Source organism: Astyanax mexicanus, chromosome 4, assembly GCF_023375975.1.
Source record: "Astyanax mexicanus isolate ESR-SI-001 chromosome 4, AstMex3_surface, whole genome shotgun sequence".
NCBI classification, from domain to species: domain Eukaryota; kingdom Metazoa; phylum Chordata; class Actinopteri; order Characiformes; family Acestrorhamphidae; genus Astyanax; species Astyanax mexicanus.
The window spans coordinates 15,818,292-15,836,012 of record NC_064411.1 but is presented as its reverse complement, the minus strand read 5'-3'; the positions used below and the strand labels follow the sequence as shown (position 1 = coordinate 15,836,012).

Below are 17,721 nucleotides of genomic sequence, written 5' to 3'. Positions count from 1 at the left end.
GTAACATTACCTCAGTTATGAACTAGCTTAGCTTTTCTTATTTTATTGAAAGGTAAAGCCACTGTGAGGTATGTGTGCAAAGGTAACGTTAGTTAAGAATTTTAGGTTGATGTTAATGTTATTTCATGAGCTAACGCTGTGTTTAACTCGGATAAACAGACTGAAAGACAGACCTGCTACTCTGTAAAGTTAGCTAATGTTACTGATACAGAACTCACTCATTAAGATAAGATCATCTTTTTAGTCCCAATTTGGTAAATCGTATATCCTAGCAAGTGCTGGCGACAGCACTAGGTCACAAAGGATATAAAAGTAATAAAAAAGATGTAGCAAACATGTAATTAGAGGTGGGAAACCCAGGTCCAGAAAGTGTGAATCCATCCCAGGGTTTTGTACCAGCTATAAACGGTAGCCGCCCTGGCAGCTGATACAAAACTCTGGGAAGGATTTTTACTTTGTGGACCTGGGTTTCCCACCGCTGCATATAATAATAAAATATCTATGTAGTTAATCTGTTAACGTTAACCCAAAAGTCCGTGTAAAGCACTTTCTCAGTCATTTTAACTCATGAAGTTCCTAAGTACATCCGAAATACAGTGAGTGAATGTGTGATTTTGATCTCAGTTATAGAATATAGTGAGGTATTCTGAGTTAGTGCTGGAGATAAAACTAAACTAGGTACTTTAAAAACTGTATTTTCTGCATCTACAGCTATGTTCAAACTATTTAAACATTCAATTGCTTTAATTAAGGGTTTTACGTTCCATATATGTAGTTGTGACCCCATTTCTCGAACAAAATTTTGAAATACAGATTATGAAATGGTGGTGTTCGTTGTGTTGCATCAGGATTTTAACCATCACAATATTTACAGTCACACACTCACAATAATAATAATAATAATAATAATAATTAAAAAACATTAATGCAGCTCAATTAATTTATCTGATTAAATGTTGTACTTATCAATATTCAGAAATGGGTCTGAGCTCTTATGGATTAAATAAATAAGATGAATAAAAGGTAAATAAATATGTTTGAAATTTTTAATTCTTATGATAAGACTAAGACTAAATACATTTCAGATGACTAAATTATGACAAACGAAATGACGTTTTAGTCGAAAGACTATGACTAAAACTAAATCAAAATTTGCTGTCAAAATTAACACTGTCTGTAACATTATATTTTAGTGGAATCAAGGAAGAAACGCAAAAAACTAGACCCCATTAAAGAAGCAGAAATGTACATGTCAGAAGGAAGAGATAGGGCTGATGAACTGGAAATGCGATACATAAACAATGTCAAAGGTATGTGGCCATTAAATTTATTCTAATTGTATTTTTACCAGCAAGAATGTATGTAATTGGATATAAATACGTATAAATACTTATAAATTCAAAGAAGCAAGAATATCTTATTTTGAAAGAAGTAGATAATATCTTGTAAGCCAGTTTTAAGAACAAAGCTTAGTTTCTCCTGGACGCCTCAGACATTGCATGAATTTATTCAACTTCTTCACTGGGCAGTCTTGCTTTAGCTTAATGAAGTACTCAAAGCAGGTATTAGAAGATAACTAAATAATACTAGGTTGTTTCCACAAGGGAAAATTAGAAAGGATTAAACTTACCAATCTATGTAAAAACACTACTTACTCTATTAATACGATTTGAATACTTAAAAATAAAATTTATATGAATAATTTGATATCTGTATTTATTGCTATAAGAAATGTTTCAGTAACGGTGATATAATTTTTGAGGTATTTCGATATGTATTATGTACAGAATCTCTTACTAACAGGCGCTTTTTACTGCCGTCAGTTCGCTGCATTGAAGCAGAGCTAAACACAATCAGCCCTCCGTAGCCGGGCTACGTCAGTGCGTGATGATTCACTCACACAGGCATGCAGCTAAACTAAGCTAGGCTAAGCTAAGCTAAGCTGCGCCTTTACTGTGTTAAAACAAGCTACGTGGAACTAACCTCTAGGTAGCTTTTTTTTTTTAGAATTACAGTTTTGTTTACTTAGTTTAGCTTTATCTTAGATATGCTGATGCTGTTTTTTATGGTGGAAAGCGAGTGCTTTAGGAAAATGATGTTGGTCGTTGAGCGCCGATATGAGCTCCCTGGCCGGAGGTATTTTTCATGCACAACTATACCTAAGCTTTATGACAAATTTAGGGAAAGGGTGGAGGAGCAGGTGAATGCCTAGGTTTATGTTTGACAGGGATGTCATGTTTTTGTTTGTATATAAAGGCTATATATAATCAAAGTGAGCATTGATTTATTTGGATTCATTTTTATTTCTATATAAGTATTATATAGTTTTTTGTGGAGTATGTTTTAAAGACATTCAAATTTTAGACAGTAGTAGGTACAGATTTCCATTGTTATGATTCTTAGCAGTTTTTCTGAAGCCTTCAAAAGTATTTATATTGATATCGAAATTATATCGTATCGATCAAAATTAAGGAATATGTCACAATATAAATTTAGGACGTAACATCCAGCACTACAACCAACATAATGTCCCTCCCTTATTATGCATGTAGCTGTATGGAGGCCATCAGGTGCTAGTGCTGTTAGGCAACAGAGCAGGAGATTAGTTGTTTAAAGGAGGAGCAGTTGAAGTACCAAGAAGAATCAGGTGTAATGGAAACATGCATTTTAAATGTCCATATTGTATCCAAATTCCACATCAGATTCAAACCATCTTTTTTCTACTGCTTATAATACTCATCATTGTCACCTTTACAACAAAATTAAATGGTGTTGTCAGTTGTGAGTCATGAGAGACATTAGAGTCTCTTATAATTTTGAGGAAAATGTAGTTTTAGTCGCTGTGCACCAGTAAAAAAACAACTTGCCACCTCTTGGGGAATTTCTTTAGTTAAGTTTGGGTTCCACAGCTTTAGTCTACTTTATCAATTTGAAAAAACTTTGAAACTAATAGATATTTCATATTTACCATTTACAGGACGGGGCGTATTTGCAAATTCTCATTTCGAAAAAGGGAGATTCATTTTAGAATACAAAGGAAAGCTTGTCAAAGGAAAAAGTCCGGATCTGTGTACAGCAAATGTAGATTACATGTACAGTTTTCGTTACCAAGGCATGACTTATTGGTAGGTACAGTTCTACAATACTTTTTGAATTACATGTTGTGGTGTTTTCCTCGCCTGCAATTGTGAAATTTTTCATTGATAATTAATTGTGATTTATTTTATTATTATTTTTTTTAGAGATGTATTAATGTACAAGTCTAAAAAACAAATTGAGATATTAGTTCAGTTGTTTCATAGCTGTCAGTATGGCTATAACTATGCTGTATTGACTTTGACATTGACAAATATTCTGAATAAAAAAATTACATGGCAAGAGCTGTAAATCTCAGTGATGTAAATTAATCTCTACGCAACAGATTATAATGTATGCAAATGTTGACAGAATAAGGAACTCTAGTTATATTGACTTATATAGTTCAGTTTAAGTGCAGTGATTCCTCTCATATATTTACTTGTGTTTGAGTGCCTGTATGAGCTGATCTTTCCTACGTTTACATGGTTTTGATTTTAACATTTGTTTTTTATATCATTTAGTATTGATGCATCTGTTGAAGATGGCTCGCTGGGAAGACTTTGTAATGATAGCGAGAAGCCAAACACCAAAGTAAAGACAGTGCTGATACAGAACAATCCTCACTTGTGTTTATTTGCAATAAAAGACATTGAAGTTGGAGACGAAATAACATATGATTACGGTGGTGAGGGCCTTCCGTGGCGCCAAAAACATCTTAAAAAAAAAGTAAGTTAGCAGTCTTGGTTGATTTCACGTTGAAAGTTTTGTTATTTAATCTCCCTAACTTTTCTCCCGCTCATTCACTCTTCCTCTCTGTTACTGTTTTAACAGCGGATAATCCAGGAATCACAGTCATCAGTCTCTGTTGAAAGTAAGATGTTTTAGTAATTTTATGTTAGTTAAACAATAAGGCTATTTCTAATTATGAATTCCACAAAACTTTGTGGCATATTTGTGGCCTAACCTTTTTGTGTGATGCACTCTATTGGAAAACTATTCTTGGAAAGCAACACCATCATATGTTTGCAGTGTTGGGCACGTTACTTTGAAAAAGTAATTAGTTATAGTTACTCGTTACTTCTCCAAAAAAGTAACTGAGTTACTAACGGAGTTATTCCACTATAAAAGTAACTAGTTACCAGTAAAAGTAACTATCGCGTTACTTTTATTATTCGCCCATCAAAAAAAAAAGGAAATGAATTATGTATTTACTATTATTAGAAAAATACCAAACGATAATAAACCCAAAATGTTGACAAAAATATAATCTAACGAATTACAAAAAATAAAAACGAAATTCTTCACCGGACCAAAGAAAATTACTAAAACATATAATACTGAAAAAAACGGAAAAACGCGTCTGGGGATGGAGTTAAACAAACCAAGCCACACTCAAAGGAAATATGTATATATAAACAAAACAAAATAATGAACAAAAACAACAATCTAATGACCGTTAAAATGGTATTAATATAACAGTTTCACCAAAAGAGAATAGAGCTTAGATCGGCCCAAAAAATCCGACCCGACCCAGCCGGAGCCCGTGCACGTTCTGCCCAAGCCCGAACCATGAACTGTCATTATGAGCCCGAGCCGACCCAAACCATAAACTTTCTGTTTTCGGGCTGATTGAATGAGTGAAATATAATCAGAATTATGTTAATTAACACTGTAACATAGCATAAAACTATTATTTAATTAAAATGATTTTTAAGAACAGCTACACACAGTGCTGCAAGTCAAACGCGGAGGCGTTCACGTGCGCCCAGAGCTACGTGATTACATTTTTAATTTTATTATAGTTTGATTCAGTAAGTTTTAATTTGTTTTTAGGGTGGGCTTGCTAGTTTTTATTAGTTTTCACACATCTCATCAGAGAGATCAATCTAATAAACGTGAGAGAGAAAGAGAGAGAGAGAAAGAGAGATAGAGAGATATTTGCTTGTTCTGGAATGAGCCACTCACAGGTAAATGTTCTCACATACTGAATCTCCTGTTTCTCTTTCATCTGCCTTGCGCTCATATTGTAATCCCATTCACAGTTCTGCAGTTTTTCAGTGTTTTCTGTTGTATTTTGCGGCTACACCGCCCGCTGTACAACTCCGCTGTACAACAGCTCTTATAAATAAATTAAACACGAAAATTCAGTAATTTTAGTTCGTTTTAGTTAGTTTTATAAACACAAAATACAGTTCGAGATAGTTATGTTTTTTCCTTTTATTTATCATTTTTATTAGATTCAGTTAACACAAATGTTTTTCACTTTCAGTTTTCGCTATTTCGTTCGCTTTAGTGAACAATAATAATTGGTTACTTAGCAACATTGTGATTATCACACCAGAGCTTTATATAAAATAAAAATAGGAGCCTGATTTCGGGTCGGTCCTCAGGTCAGGTGGGATTCGGGCAGAGAATCTAAGCTCTAAAAGAGAAAGAAGCAGCACCACAAAAACCGGAGCAGCTAAAAAGAGCTTAACGTCCTTAATTCAGAACTTGGGCTGTCCACAGCAATCACTGAATTGATTAGAGCACGCAAATCGTCACAATTGTGCCTCACTTCACCACGCCAAACCACAGGCACAGCGGCCAGAAGCTCAAGTTCACCGGAAAGAGGAGGGGTTAACCAGGGCAAAGCAAAGTTACAACAAAAAAAAAAAGTTCATAGAGCGGCTAAAGTAACGTGCAGTAACGGGGTGTCGGAAATGGTAACGGCGTTATAGTTACAGTCATAGTAATTAGTTAGATTACTCGTTACTGAAAAAAGTAACAGCGTTAGTAACGCCGTTAGTTTTAACGCCGTTACTCCCAACACTGCCGACATCTGAACCCCGGCTCCCCTTCGCGAGCAGAAACGGAACAACACCACCCGCTGTTAAGCTGCTGTAGTGGATACAGCGCTTATAAATAAATTAACAAACACAAAAATTTGGGTATTCAATCTGTAATTTCAGTTCGATTTATTTTTTTCTTTTAATTACCGTTTTTATTAGTTTCAGTTAAGAGGAACTTTCACTTTCAGTTTTCGTTAACAGTAATACGTTGTTATATGGTGATTATCAGGCCGTAGCTTTATATAAAATAAAAATAGTATTAAAAAACAGATGACTATTTCCTGGAGCCTGGACTGACCCGAGATTTTCCATTATTTTCCTCGGGCCGGGTCTCGTCCGGGCTGAGAAATAAAATCAAAGTATCCTGCTATTTGAAAGAATGGAAAATTTAATAAAAATAATAATATAGTTTTGCATACTAGAGTTTAGATTGTCTGCCTGAACCCGAGCGTGAACGAGAGACTGAACCCGAGACTGAACCCGAGCTCATCCGCGCGTTTAAAGCTCCGCAGCATTTAATAAAAACAGATTAATAGATATAAAATAGGAAAATAACTAACTAAACTTAGCTCAAAATGGTAAAAGAAATATAATCTAACGAATTCTGAAATAACGAAAAGTAAATAGTGTACACACAGGTACAAAAATAAAATAATATACATTAAAAAAAATCATCTGCACGTTTAAAGCTCTGCAGCATTTAATAAAAACAGAAAAATAGATATGAAATAGGAAAGTAACTAACTAAAGCTCAAAATGCTAAAGGAAATTTAATCTAACGAATTCTAAAATATCAAAACACAGGTACAAAAATAAAATATCAGTTGTCAGGGTTTAAATCGGTCAGTGGCTCACCTGTATTTTCTGCTGTTAAGATAGCAACATGCCAGATTTTACCTGAACACACCTCCCTTCCAGACCACCACGCCCAAACTCTGACACTATTTTAACGGTGTTGGTGCAAGGCTGCAATTTGCGCAGGATTTATCATAGGGCCACAAGGATCAGAAATCACCCTCATTCATTTCCCAGATTATTTCATGCTAGCTGATTTTTTTCTTTGTTCTCTCTTTTCTATCTTTCATGATTGAATATTACAAGGATATTACTTCAGTAGTGAGTGAGGGCAAATACTTAATTCATATTTGCAAACTGTTTCTCATTTTGCACACAATCATACTGTGAGAATTTCAGGTTTACTAAATAGGTGGACCCAAACCCAGACACCACAGATGCAGAGGGAGTTTCAACCAATCATCTTTAACATAATGTTAAACATAGATAAAATACTTCACAATGGGAGCTGTGAAATGCATGTGCCTGATCCATGTGTGTAAGCCTGATTGATCATTTATTAACAAACAAAAAAGAGAAATAAAAATGAAGATATTTACTGCATTCTTGGAATAGAACATTATTAATGATGAACTTGTTCCAAAGATATATCAAAGAAACATGGTTCAGTCAGATCACTTTTGACATATATTGTACATAAAATGATTAACAAGACACATGTAAACTATACCCTCACGCTCTGTGAACTAATTTTTGATTTCCATTTGTTACAGCGCATGTTTTTATTTTAATTTAGGTAGGCATGTTTTGAACATTTGTATCAGATAGGTTGTATCTCCACCCACAGCCAAGGTGGACTACACCGTGCACCTTTACAACTATACTCTTAAAACTACAACTTTAAAGGGTTCTAATGTGGAAAGAGTTAATGAATATAAGCACCTTGGCATATGGCTAGATGGCAAATTTACTTTTAAGCACCATATTAACAAGCTTTCAGGTAAGCTAAGGCAAAAACTCGGCTTCCTATATAGAAATAAATCATGCTTTCCCATGTACACAAGAATAAAATTGTGGAAGCAACGTTTTTATCTAAGCTAGATTATGGTGATGTGATTTACAGACATGCGTCAGCAACTACACTCAAACCACTAGATTTTGTGTATCATGCGGCGCTAAGATTACCGGTACACATCACTGCTCACTCTATAAAAAGTTGGATGGTCTTCTCTTGCTGTGTGCCGGGAAACACATAAAGCACTTCCTCACCATATGCCACCGTACATCTCACAAAAAAAATAACACAACCTACCAGACTCACTCCAGTAACTGGATCATCGAGAGTTTTAACTGAACTGGGAAAATCTGCTTTTCGTTACAGTGCACCAGCGAGCTGGAATTCACTACAGGAAACTCTAAAGCTCAGCTCGCTGGTGTCACTAAATCATTTTAAACTTCTAGTCTCTAACCACCTTCAAGGTGATCTTTATGATCTTTGGTATGTTTTCAGTTTCTTTATTTTTTTAGTTAACCTTTTAGTTTTTAATGCTGGTTTGTTTTAGCTATTTTTCAACATTTCTTTTTAGCTTCTTTCTTTTCTTTGATTATTTTTAGGTATTGCTTATGTAACCCCTATCCCCAGTTAATTGGAAGAAATAAGGGCCTGAGTTCTATCTATTCTTTCCCTTCTCTATGTTTGCAGAAATAAAATAATAGAAAATATAAAACACAATAAAAGGACTATCACACAGGTATATAAAAATAGGCAGTAGTTACTGAGTTTGATACTGAGTGTATCAAAACGGTAGGGCAAAATAAGGCCTTTTTAATACTTTTAACAAAAATAAATAAATAGCAGGCTTCAATCAACAATAGAGTTATATCTTTTCAAGACAGAGCAGTTTAGTACCTTTTTTAGATGCAATAGTACAAATATTGTGTGTAAATACCCATATGTAAATTTAAGACACAAATAGGAGTTATATTTTAAACAGTACCCCAATTATTTAAATTACTATTAATCATTTAAATAAACAATTATTTTAATGATTACTATTCCTCAGGCTTATGTTTTAGGATTAGATCTTATTTTAGAATTAGTAACTTAGACTTTAGCTGTAGGATTGCTTTTAGGTTAATATACCCCTTTTTTCTTACTTTTAGAACTACACTGTCAGTTATAGATTTAAACCCTTAATCAGAAATGTACCTTTTAAAGTTAGTTTGCAAAATAAAATACCTTCTTAAATTAAATATGTGGGCCCACTCTACAGAATACACTCATAAAGAACAGAATTATAGATGAAATGAACAGAACTAAACGGTGCAGGCCTGGTTCGGAGCTTAATGTCCGCTTTACTCTAACGAGCAGAAATAAGAGTTTCAGATTTACCTCAGATTCAGTGAATATGAGCGGGAGCAGAGCGCGGGGTCCTGCAGCACGGAGCGTTTTCCCTCAGAGGAACTCTGATCCACGCGGGGACTCAGAGCGCTCTCTGGTTAGCAGTGTTAGCGGTCCTGGTGTTCAGTGGAGGCGGAGAGAGCGCGAGTCAGTCCGGGGAACAGTCTGTCGGAGCGGCGCTGCAGCGGAGAGTTCACGGCTAGCGCAGAGCAGCTAATACACGAGGCTAAACACAGCTAGCCGAGCTGGCTAAGCTAACAGTGCTAACAGAACTTTACTTATAGAGAGATTATCCCAGCTTTATCCACCAGCACACTCTCAGTATGGACTTCAGTGTCCTTAAAATTACCGGTTAGTAGTGATGCTACCCTTGAACCTGAAGCTTCGAGGCGTGTGTTGAAAAAACGACACGCATTGGTTCGAATCACTGAGCCGATGCTTGATTCGTTCTACAAAGATCACGTGACCAATGACGTCCGAAGCTTCATTTCGGCACACAACCACGTGACTGCTTCAGGGAAAGATTCAAAAGCGGCAAATCCTGGCGCGCAGTTCGAGGGTTGTTAGCGGAGATACAGAGAGAGAGAGAGAGAGAGAGAGAGAGATAGATAGATAGATAGATAGATAAGATATAGATAGATCATATATAGATAGATAGATAAGATATAGATAGTAGATAATAAAATATTAGAATGGAACCAGTAAGAAAAAGAGGCCGTTCTGAAGTTTGGGAACACTTTGAACTTTTGCCATCAAATAAGGTAGAAAATTATTATTTAGAAAATATAAACTTTGAAAGAAAACTATGCCTTTTAGACATATGGCATTTTATTAGTTCTGTAAGGGTGTACAATAATTATATATATATATATATATATATATATATATATATATATATATATATATATATATATATATATATATATATATCCTCATAGTTCAATGTGTGTACTGTCATGGCATACATCCAGTAAAAGTGTTGCCTTATGACAACATATTTTGAAATAACCAACTGAACCCCAGCACTGTGGAAAATTTTTTATTCCTAAATAAAAACTAAATTACACATGTACATAACCACGTCCATTAAATATGTGCCCCCTGCCCCTTACACAAGCACCTTCACCTTTATGAGCATACATTTCTTTCATCAAATTCTTCCAAATCCCCCATGCAGCATATCTACATGAGCCTTGCCTATGGAAAAATAGGCAATGGACTAGTGATACATGTAAACATGTTACAAACCCTGCTTGGAAAGATGTGAATAATAGTGAATAATATAATTTTAAAATTTGGTATATTAACAGATTAATAACATGGTGAAGGGAAAAAAGCAACAATGTGAATGCAATTAGAATTACAAGTGTAGTTTCTCCAGTGTGCTCTATCAAGGTACATTCTAAGTGTATTATATATTAATTAAAAATATATTACAGTTATGTCTTTTAATATAATGCATTAAATTATCCAGACATCAAAGTATTCTTCCATTTCCTTTTTTCAGTTTCTATTTAAACCTCAAATGTCATGTAAATGCACTGGAACAGGTTTAAAAACTGTAAAAAGACAAAAAAAAAAACGCCCCTCGTCCTTTAAATACACAAAGCACTTTCAGGTTTTGCCCACCAGGTGCCGCTGATGTCCACTGTGTTATGAAGCTCCGAGTAATGAACCTTTTTTCGATACAATTAGGAAAAAGGCTTCAGTGCTTCAGAAAGCCTCGGTTTGCCATCACTACCGGTTAGTTTAATTAATACTGATTATTAGTGAATTTAGTTCAGCCTGTGAGGAACTTTTTCCTCCTCGTCTCTCCCGCGCTGCTACTCCCGCATCTCCGCTGTTCTCTCTCGTCCCGTGGGCGGGCCCGTTCCAATCTGGTACTCCACCCTCACCTGTGCACTTCTCCCTCAGTAGATCCCTTAATCACTTTTAAGTGACCTTCTTGCAAAAACACAGAAAATAAATGAAATATGTAATCTGTACGGCTTTTGTTTTCTTTTTAAACTATTTACACCAATACAATGACTATTTTGAACATGTTTAGTACTCTTTTAAACCATCACTATGCATTTATAATACTTTATATATTACTGTATTTATCTATTTTAGAACTAGGGAGTTTTACATTTTTTAGCCGGGGCTACATGAGGAATACGCGAAAGGGGCGTATCCCATACTGAGATACTGAATAAATGCTTGAAAGAGAACACAAATTACATTTAAGAAAAAAATATGCAAGAAATAAAACGAATTTACCGGACGTGAAACACTTTTACTAGAACTGAAACACATTGGTCAGTAAAAGAGCAAATGCTGTATTTGGATATTTAGCTAAGCTAGCTACCATTTATAATAGTCAGTAAAACAGGAAATACTGTTGTTTGGACATTTAGCTAGGCTAGCTACAAATAATAATGTTCAGTAATTCAGCAAATTGCGTATTTGAACATTTAGCAAGCTAGTGAGCAATAATAATAGTCATTAAAACAGCAAATGCTACATTTGTACATTTAGCTAGGCTAGCTACCAAAATAATAGTCAGTAAAACATGAAATGCCTTGTTTATACATTTGGTCAGTAAAATAGCAAATGCTGTGTTTGGATATTTAACTAGCCTAGCTACCAATAATAATGGTCGGTAAAACAGGAAATACTTTGTTTGGACATTTACCTACACTAGCTACCAATAACAATGGTCAATAACTCAAATGTAGAATTTGGTAATTAAGTGTAGTTGGTGAATGACTATGCTCTTTAAAAAAACAAAACAACCCAACCCACAAGCACTCACAATAAAGAACTTTATAAACATATGAATACAAGTTAAACACATGCTACTCTACCTTTGGAAGTAATTGTATATTTAACCCTTTTAAGCCTGAACCATTAAAAATATATATTTTTCTGAATTTCAATCTTAAATTGACTATTGTTACACTTCAACACAAATCCATTTTACACTGGCTTTCTCTGTTGGGCACCTTTGAGTATTTAACAAATAATAACATGAGACAATCTGAAGCAATACAAAGATAATAGTTTGTAGTGGATAAAAACAATTAAGAAACTACATGATTTGGATATTCTTAGTAAATTTTGGAGATCAAAAAACCTTAAGCAACATATAATATTCAATAAGGAAAAGATAAGAGAGCATAAAACTTGAGTAATACAACAACCAAATATCCATCTATATCCCTCTATGGTTACAGATTTGTAATCAGAACGAACCATAGACAAATGAGAACACCATCAGAGGGAATGAATGAGCCTGCAACCTTACTGCGCTACACAAGTCTGGAGGGGGTTGATTTCAGTATGGGAACTACGGCTGGAGCGTTTTATTTAACCTCTGGAAAGGATTTTGTTGGCCTCTCTGCGGGTCTGGATGCTCCTCCAGTCCACACGGCAGTACCCGGAACAGTGTCGTCTCTCTCTGTGGCTCTAGGTCTCACTTTTGGGAACACACTCTGGAGTTCCTCAGCTGGTGTTTTCACTTCTTCTTTCATGCAGATGGGCCTAGTGGTTGTGGAAAAGACTTTGCACTTTTAATTGCCTTCAAACTGAACTAAGATGGAGTTTTCTCTCCTGTGTGAATGCGCTGGTGTTTTTTGAGTTTACTCTGTTGAGTAAAACTCTTCCCACAATCTGAGCAATAAAACGGTTTCTCTCCTGTGTGAATGCGCTGGTGTTTTCGAAGATTACTCTGTTGAGTAAAACTCTTCCAACAGTCTGAGCAGTGATACGGTTTCTCTCCTGTGTGAATGCGCTGGTGTATTTGGAGAGTACTCTGTTGAGTAAAACACTTCCCACAGTCTGAGCAGTAATACGGTTTCTCTCCTGTGTGAATGCGCTGGTGTATTTGGAGAGTACTCTGTTGAGTAAAACACTTCCCACAGTCTGAGCAGTAATTCGGTTTCTCTCCTGTGTGAATGCGCTGGTGTTTTTTGAAACTACTCTGTTCAGTAAAACTCTTCCCACAGTCTGAGCAGTGATACGGTTTCTCTCCTGTGTGAATGCGCTGGTGATTTTTGAGATTACTCTGTGTAGTAAAACTCTTCCCACAGTCTGAGCAGTGATACAGTTTCTCTCCTGTGTGAATGCGCTGGTGATTTTTGAGATGATTCTGTTGATTAAAACTCTTTCCACAGTCGGAGCAGCAATATGGTTTCTCTCCTGTGTGAATGTGCTGGTGAATTTTGAGATGACTCTGTGTAGTAAATCTCTTTCCACAGTCTGAGCAGTGATACGGTTTCTCTCCTGTGTGAATGCGCTGGTGCAGTTTGAGATTACTCTGATGATTAAAACTCTTCCCACAGTCTGAGCAGTGATATGGTTTCTCTCCTGTGTGAATGCGCTGGTGATTTTTGAGATTACTCTGATGATTAAAACTCTTCCCACAGTCTGAGCAGTGATACGGTTTCTCTCCTGTGTGAATGCGCTGGTGTATTTTGAGATCACTCTGTTTAGTAAAACTCTTGACAGAGTGCTGATGTTTCTCCATGTTGGGACTTGGCTTCAATTGTCTGTTAAATGTAGCAAACTGTTTCTGTGGGTTCTGGAGATTCTTCTGGACGGCTTTTGCTTCACCTCTTTCAGCAGTTTCACATTGCTCTTAGTTAAATATCCTGGTTGTTTGTGATGAATTTCAGGAGAATATTTTAATTTCTGGACAAAAACAAAGAAAAATGCCATTAAATATTAAAATAAAAGCAGGTCAATTAACTGAAGAGAACTGCCTAAATCAGTTACACTATACTTATAAAACTACTGGGACATCTTCATTTACCATAAAAGCTTCTGTACTTTTATCTCAGTCGAAGTCCATAGTGTAAGGGGGTGCTGGTGGTCCTCCAGCCACTAGAAGGAGGCCACCTTTTGTCACTCATAATAATCAGTCTGACACCTGTTTAGTGCCTTTATAAGGACTGAATAGAATAATAGAATAGAATAGTCCGATTGAGGCCATTTCGAATATTTCTATCCAATTGGATGAGGTGGATAATCCTATAAATAATCCGATACGAAGAAGAATAACAGCCTTGTAAACACCTGTACCCGATTACATCCCCAATCAGAATGTTTAAGTACTTTTGCGCATGTACTACAGCGTTTTAGGGCCACTCTTAAAAAAAATAATAATAAAACAGTTGACTTTGAGATTAAAGTTTATTAGGAGAGGAGATATATTTGTATTATTTTAGGTAAATTTAACTTTAACCACTTAAGCTGCAGTTTAGGAGCGGAGCAGAGGGAAATGAGCACTCATGAGCTGTTAAATAATCACCATCAGTTATCTGCATGTAAGATGCTGATTATTAATGCTGTAGTGTTACTGTTACTGTACATAATACAGTGTCCAGATTTTCTCGTGGCAGCCTCCTAGAAGACCTGCGCAGAATGTTTTGTTCCTTTCGTTCCATGTAGTTCATATTTAATAAAATATAATAATAATCTTTAATGACTCTTTGATGAGCTTTCACTTAATTGATCAATAGAACCATTTTGACCACCCCAAAGAGAAGCACTTACTCCATTAAATAATCAATGCTTCACTTTCTTATGATCACCACGAATAATCAAACATTTTTTTACAGACAAAATTTACCATGCAAGTTAACACTGTTCAGAAATTTACACCAAATTGATACAACCCTTTTAACCCTGTAAATGCTAAAGTTGTACCAGATGGACTTGGTCCTCACTGTTGATGGTAAACTTCAAGTGATGCCCCAACTTGTTTGCATTTACATTTGAATTTAGGTAAGATGGCTACAGTTAGAGTGACACTAGAGATAGAAATGTGCACCAGTTTATCAGAAAAATGTATTTCGTTGTTAGAGTCACTTCAAACTACCCCAACAAATAACACTTACTAATTACTATGGAAAGATCAGTGCTGTTGTTAGAGTACCAATTGTAACATTGATTCCAGTAGACACTTTTTTTTTAATCTAAATTTAATTTAAAATATTGTGGTTACATTTTTTTGCATTTACCCTATTGATGTCCTGCAGGTTCTTGAAAAGGAGATCTTACTGCAGCAGATCTTGTTTGTTGCTCACCTTGTCTAAAGTCTTACTATTTATGTATTCTAAAAGCTTTCCATAAATTGAGGTCATTCACACCTACTCCCTGTAAAATCACTCTCGGACATCACAATGGACCATCCTGATTTCTGTATAGAAGGGTACTTCACACTTGTAAAAGCGTTTGAAAATTCATATGCAAATTAAAGTTTTAAACAAATCATTATAAAATACAAAACATTTGTTTGAGTTTATTTGTTAATAGGATGGTAAAATCTTGTTCAAATGAGTCCAGCAAGCATTCTCATTTTACTACAAAATAGTAGCCAATTTAGACAGAATTTTTGTACACATTAAAGGAAGAAGTTACTGATGTTGAGACTATTTGGTCCAGATTATATCAGGTTCTGTGTAGGAATAAAACAAACTCCCCTGGTTGATTGAGTCACTTAATCCTCCTATTATGTTTGGGGTAAATTTGACCCCTTTCAATGTTTAATGCATTTATTTAAGTAGTTAATCTCATTTTATTTACCTTTTTATTTATATATTTGGTGAAACTCTGGTTAATAAAACTAAAGTAAAACAAAATACCCAAATAAAACAATTCTTGGTTTAAACAATTAGTATGAAACACTCAACTGAGAAAACACACCTCCAATAAGAGGTAAAACACCCAGATAAACAGTTCAAGCACTTTTTGTTGGGCCGGTACGTTGGTGCACTTATAACTCCACTCAGTCAGCGAAAGCGAAAGTGAATCGAATGAGTCAACCGAGTCAGTTGATTCGTTACTCACGGTTCACACAGAGCTCGCGGACATGGCGTCCTCAGTAGCCATGACAACAGACTCCCGGTTCCCGGTGCTCCCGGTCAGAACGCAGCAGTCCCCAGCACTCACAGCGGGAGACGACGCAGTGCACGAGCGCCGGGAAGATCAGAACACTCTCCGTGTTCAACTCACACGCGAGGTCCGGCCGAGCTGCTGCAGACAGGCGCGAGGAAACTCAGCAGCAGCAGCAGCTCTCAGTCCGCGGAGAAGCGCCTTTACTCCACAGTCCGGCTGAACTGCCTCTTCAGAGGTTCCGCAGTAAAACTGAACTGAACGCTGCGGTTTAGAGCACTATACAGTACAATAGCACTGTAACTGTGTTATAGAGCGGATAACAAGTAAATAAAAGCGCTCCGGAGAGTCTAAACACAATTTCTCTCCTCACTTTCTCTCTCCTTCTCCTCCAACACACACCCACAGACACTCACACTCTCCCTCTTAGTCCCGCCCTTACTCGGCGCGGATTGGATAGAAAAATGTCTGTCGAGCTTTTCACTCGTATGATTGGCTGAGCTGAACAGGAAACCAGCAGGAAAAACCCGCGAAACAGAAAAGGCACATGGGAAATGGAGTTCGTATACACTTACAATGAAAAACAAAGAAAATAATACAAATACAAATACACAGGATATTTTTAAAGGTCCTACACAAGTATCTAATGTTATCTAGCTAGCCAATGTTCCCAGTGCTTTTTTTTTAACCAAGTATCTAATGTTATCTAGCTAGCCAATGTTCCCAGTGCTTTTTAAACCAAGTATCTAATGTCATTTTGTTAGACAATGTTCCTAGTGCTTTTTTAACCAAAGTATCTAATGTTATCTAGCTAGCCAATGTTCCCAGTGCTTTTTTTAACCAAGTATCTAATGTTATCTAGCTAGCCAATGTTCCCAGTGCTTTTTTTTACCCAAGTAGCTAATTTTGTCTAGCTAGCCAATTTTCCCAGTGCTTTTTTAACAAAGTAGCTAATGTGATCTAGCTAGCCAATATTCCCAGTGCTTTTTTAACCCAGTTAGCTATTGTTACCAACAATTTTAACCGGTAGCTAAAGACGACACAGCTAAACACGACAGCGAATACCTTCACCAAGCCAGGACATATTTTGTTCTTTTAATGTGGATACAAACTTATCTGCACTTCTTCCTAAATAACAGTGTGGACATTTCAGACATGAGTAGATGCTGCATTGTCCGACATCCATCCATATGCGTTTCTTTTCATATTAATTTTGAAGATTCAAACACATTTTTTATGATTGAGCTAATTAAAATGTCATTTCTGGACCTGTATGTATGTAGATGCATGAAATAAGTCTCTACTGATACTGTATATTGTGTACAATAACATTAATTGTAATAAAATAATTAACAAGAACCTGGGTTTGCTTGTGAGAGAGAATGTTAGCCAATCTTGTTCTGTGCTCTCTGCCTCATCACCGACCAACTCAATCAAAAAAGTAGTATTATCTAATTTCTAGAACAGGGTTTCCGCCACGTTCATTTCAGTGCGGCGGTCCGCCACGCCTTCGTTCTTCCCCGCCACCCTTCGTGAAAATTCGGAGCCCGGCGTTTTTCCCGCGCTTGATCAGCGTTGCCCCGCCCTCTCTCGTTTCTGACACTGGAATTTGATCATCTCGACAGGACACCGGCTGTCAAACTGGACAACTGAATCCGAGGTATGTGGCGCTGAAATGATGTTTTTTTATATTTGTGAACAAGTTGTTGAACATTGTTCAAGGGTTATATCGGTAATATG

The 17,721-nt window shown here is 36.2% G+C and overlaps 6 protein-coding genes across 8 annotated transcripts in view; 3 read left to right on the top strand and 3 right to left on the bottom strand.

Annotated features, from left to right (window-relative positions):
• Positions 1-17,721, top strand: part of LOC125801241 (zinc finger protein 484-like) — a 356,394-nt gene that overhangs the window by 42,730 nt on the left and 295,943 nt on the right. Inside the window, exon 1 of one of the 2 annotated variants that reach the window (XM_049477657.1) lies at positions 17,552-17,641. The exons of the other annotated variant lie outside the window; for it this stretch is intronic. The gene's annotated coding sequence lies outside the window, so the exon portion shown is untranslated. Of the gene's footprint in view, positions 1-17,551; positions 17,642-17,721 lie in introns of those variants that run through there. 2 annotated transcript variants of the gene reach the window in all.
• The window catches only part of LOC125801308 (zinc finger protein 154-like), a 224,299-nt gene that overhangs the window by 74,029 nt on the left and 132,549 nt on the right, over positions 1-17,721 (bottom strand). The window lies entirely within an intron of this gene.
• LOC125801338 (zinc finger protein 239-like) overlaps positions 1-17,721 on the bottom strand; it is a 241,569-nt gene that overhangs the window by 176,419 nt on the left and 47,429 nt on the right. The window lies entirely within an intron of this gene.
• Positions 1-17,721, top strand: part of LOC125801230 (zinc finger protein 239-like) — a 270,259-nt gene that overhangs the window by 249,235 nt on the left and 3,303 nt on the right. The gene's annotated exons all lie outside the window — the stretch shown is intronic.
• LOC125801394 (zinc finger protein 585A-like) overlaps positions 12,655-17,721 on the bottom strand; it is a 196,469-nt gene continuing 191,402 nt past the window's right edge. Inside the window, exons 1-2 of one of the 2 annotated variants that reach the window (XM_049478031.1) lie at positions 15,937-16,339; positions 12,655-13,776 (exon numbers count right to left, since the gene is read on the bottom strand). In XM_049478031.1, the coding sequence (XP_049333988.1) occupies positions 12,677-13,612 (936 nt within the window). In that variant the 5' untranslated portion in view covers positions 13,613-13,776; positions 15,937-16,339 and the 3' untranslated portion in view covers positions 12,655-12,676. Of the gene's footprint in view, positions 13,777-15,936; positions 16,340-17,721 lie in introns of those variants that run through there. The other variant, XM_049478032.1, reaches the window with a different exon arrangement.
• LOC125801636 (zinc finger protein 658B-like) overlaps positions 17,555-17,721 on the top strand; it is a 116,303-nt gene continuing 116,136 nt past the window's right edge. The window contains exon 1 of the mRNA XM_049478410.1: positions 17,555-17,641. The gene's annotated coding sequence lies outside the window, so the exon portion shown is untranslated. The remainder of the gene's footprint in view (positions 17,642-17,721) is intronic.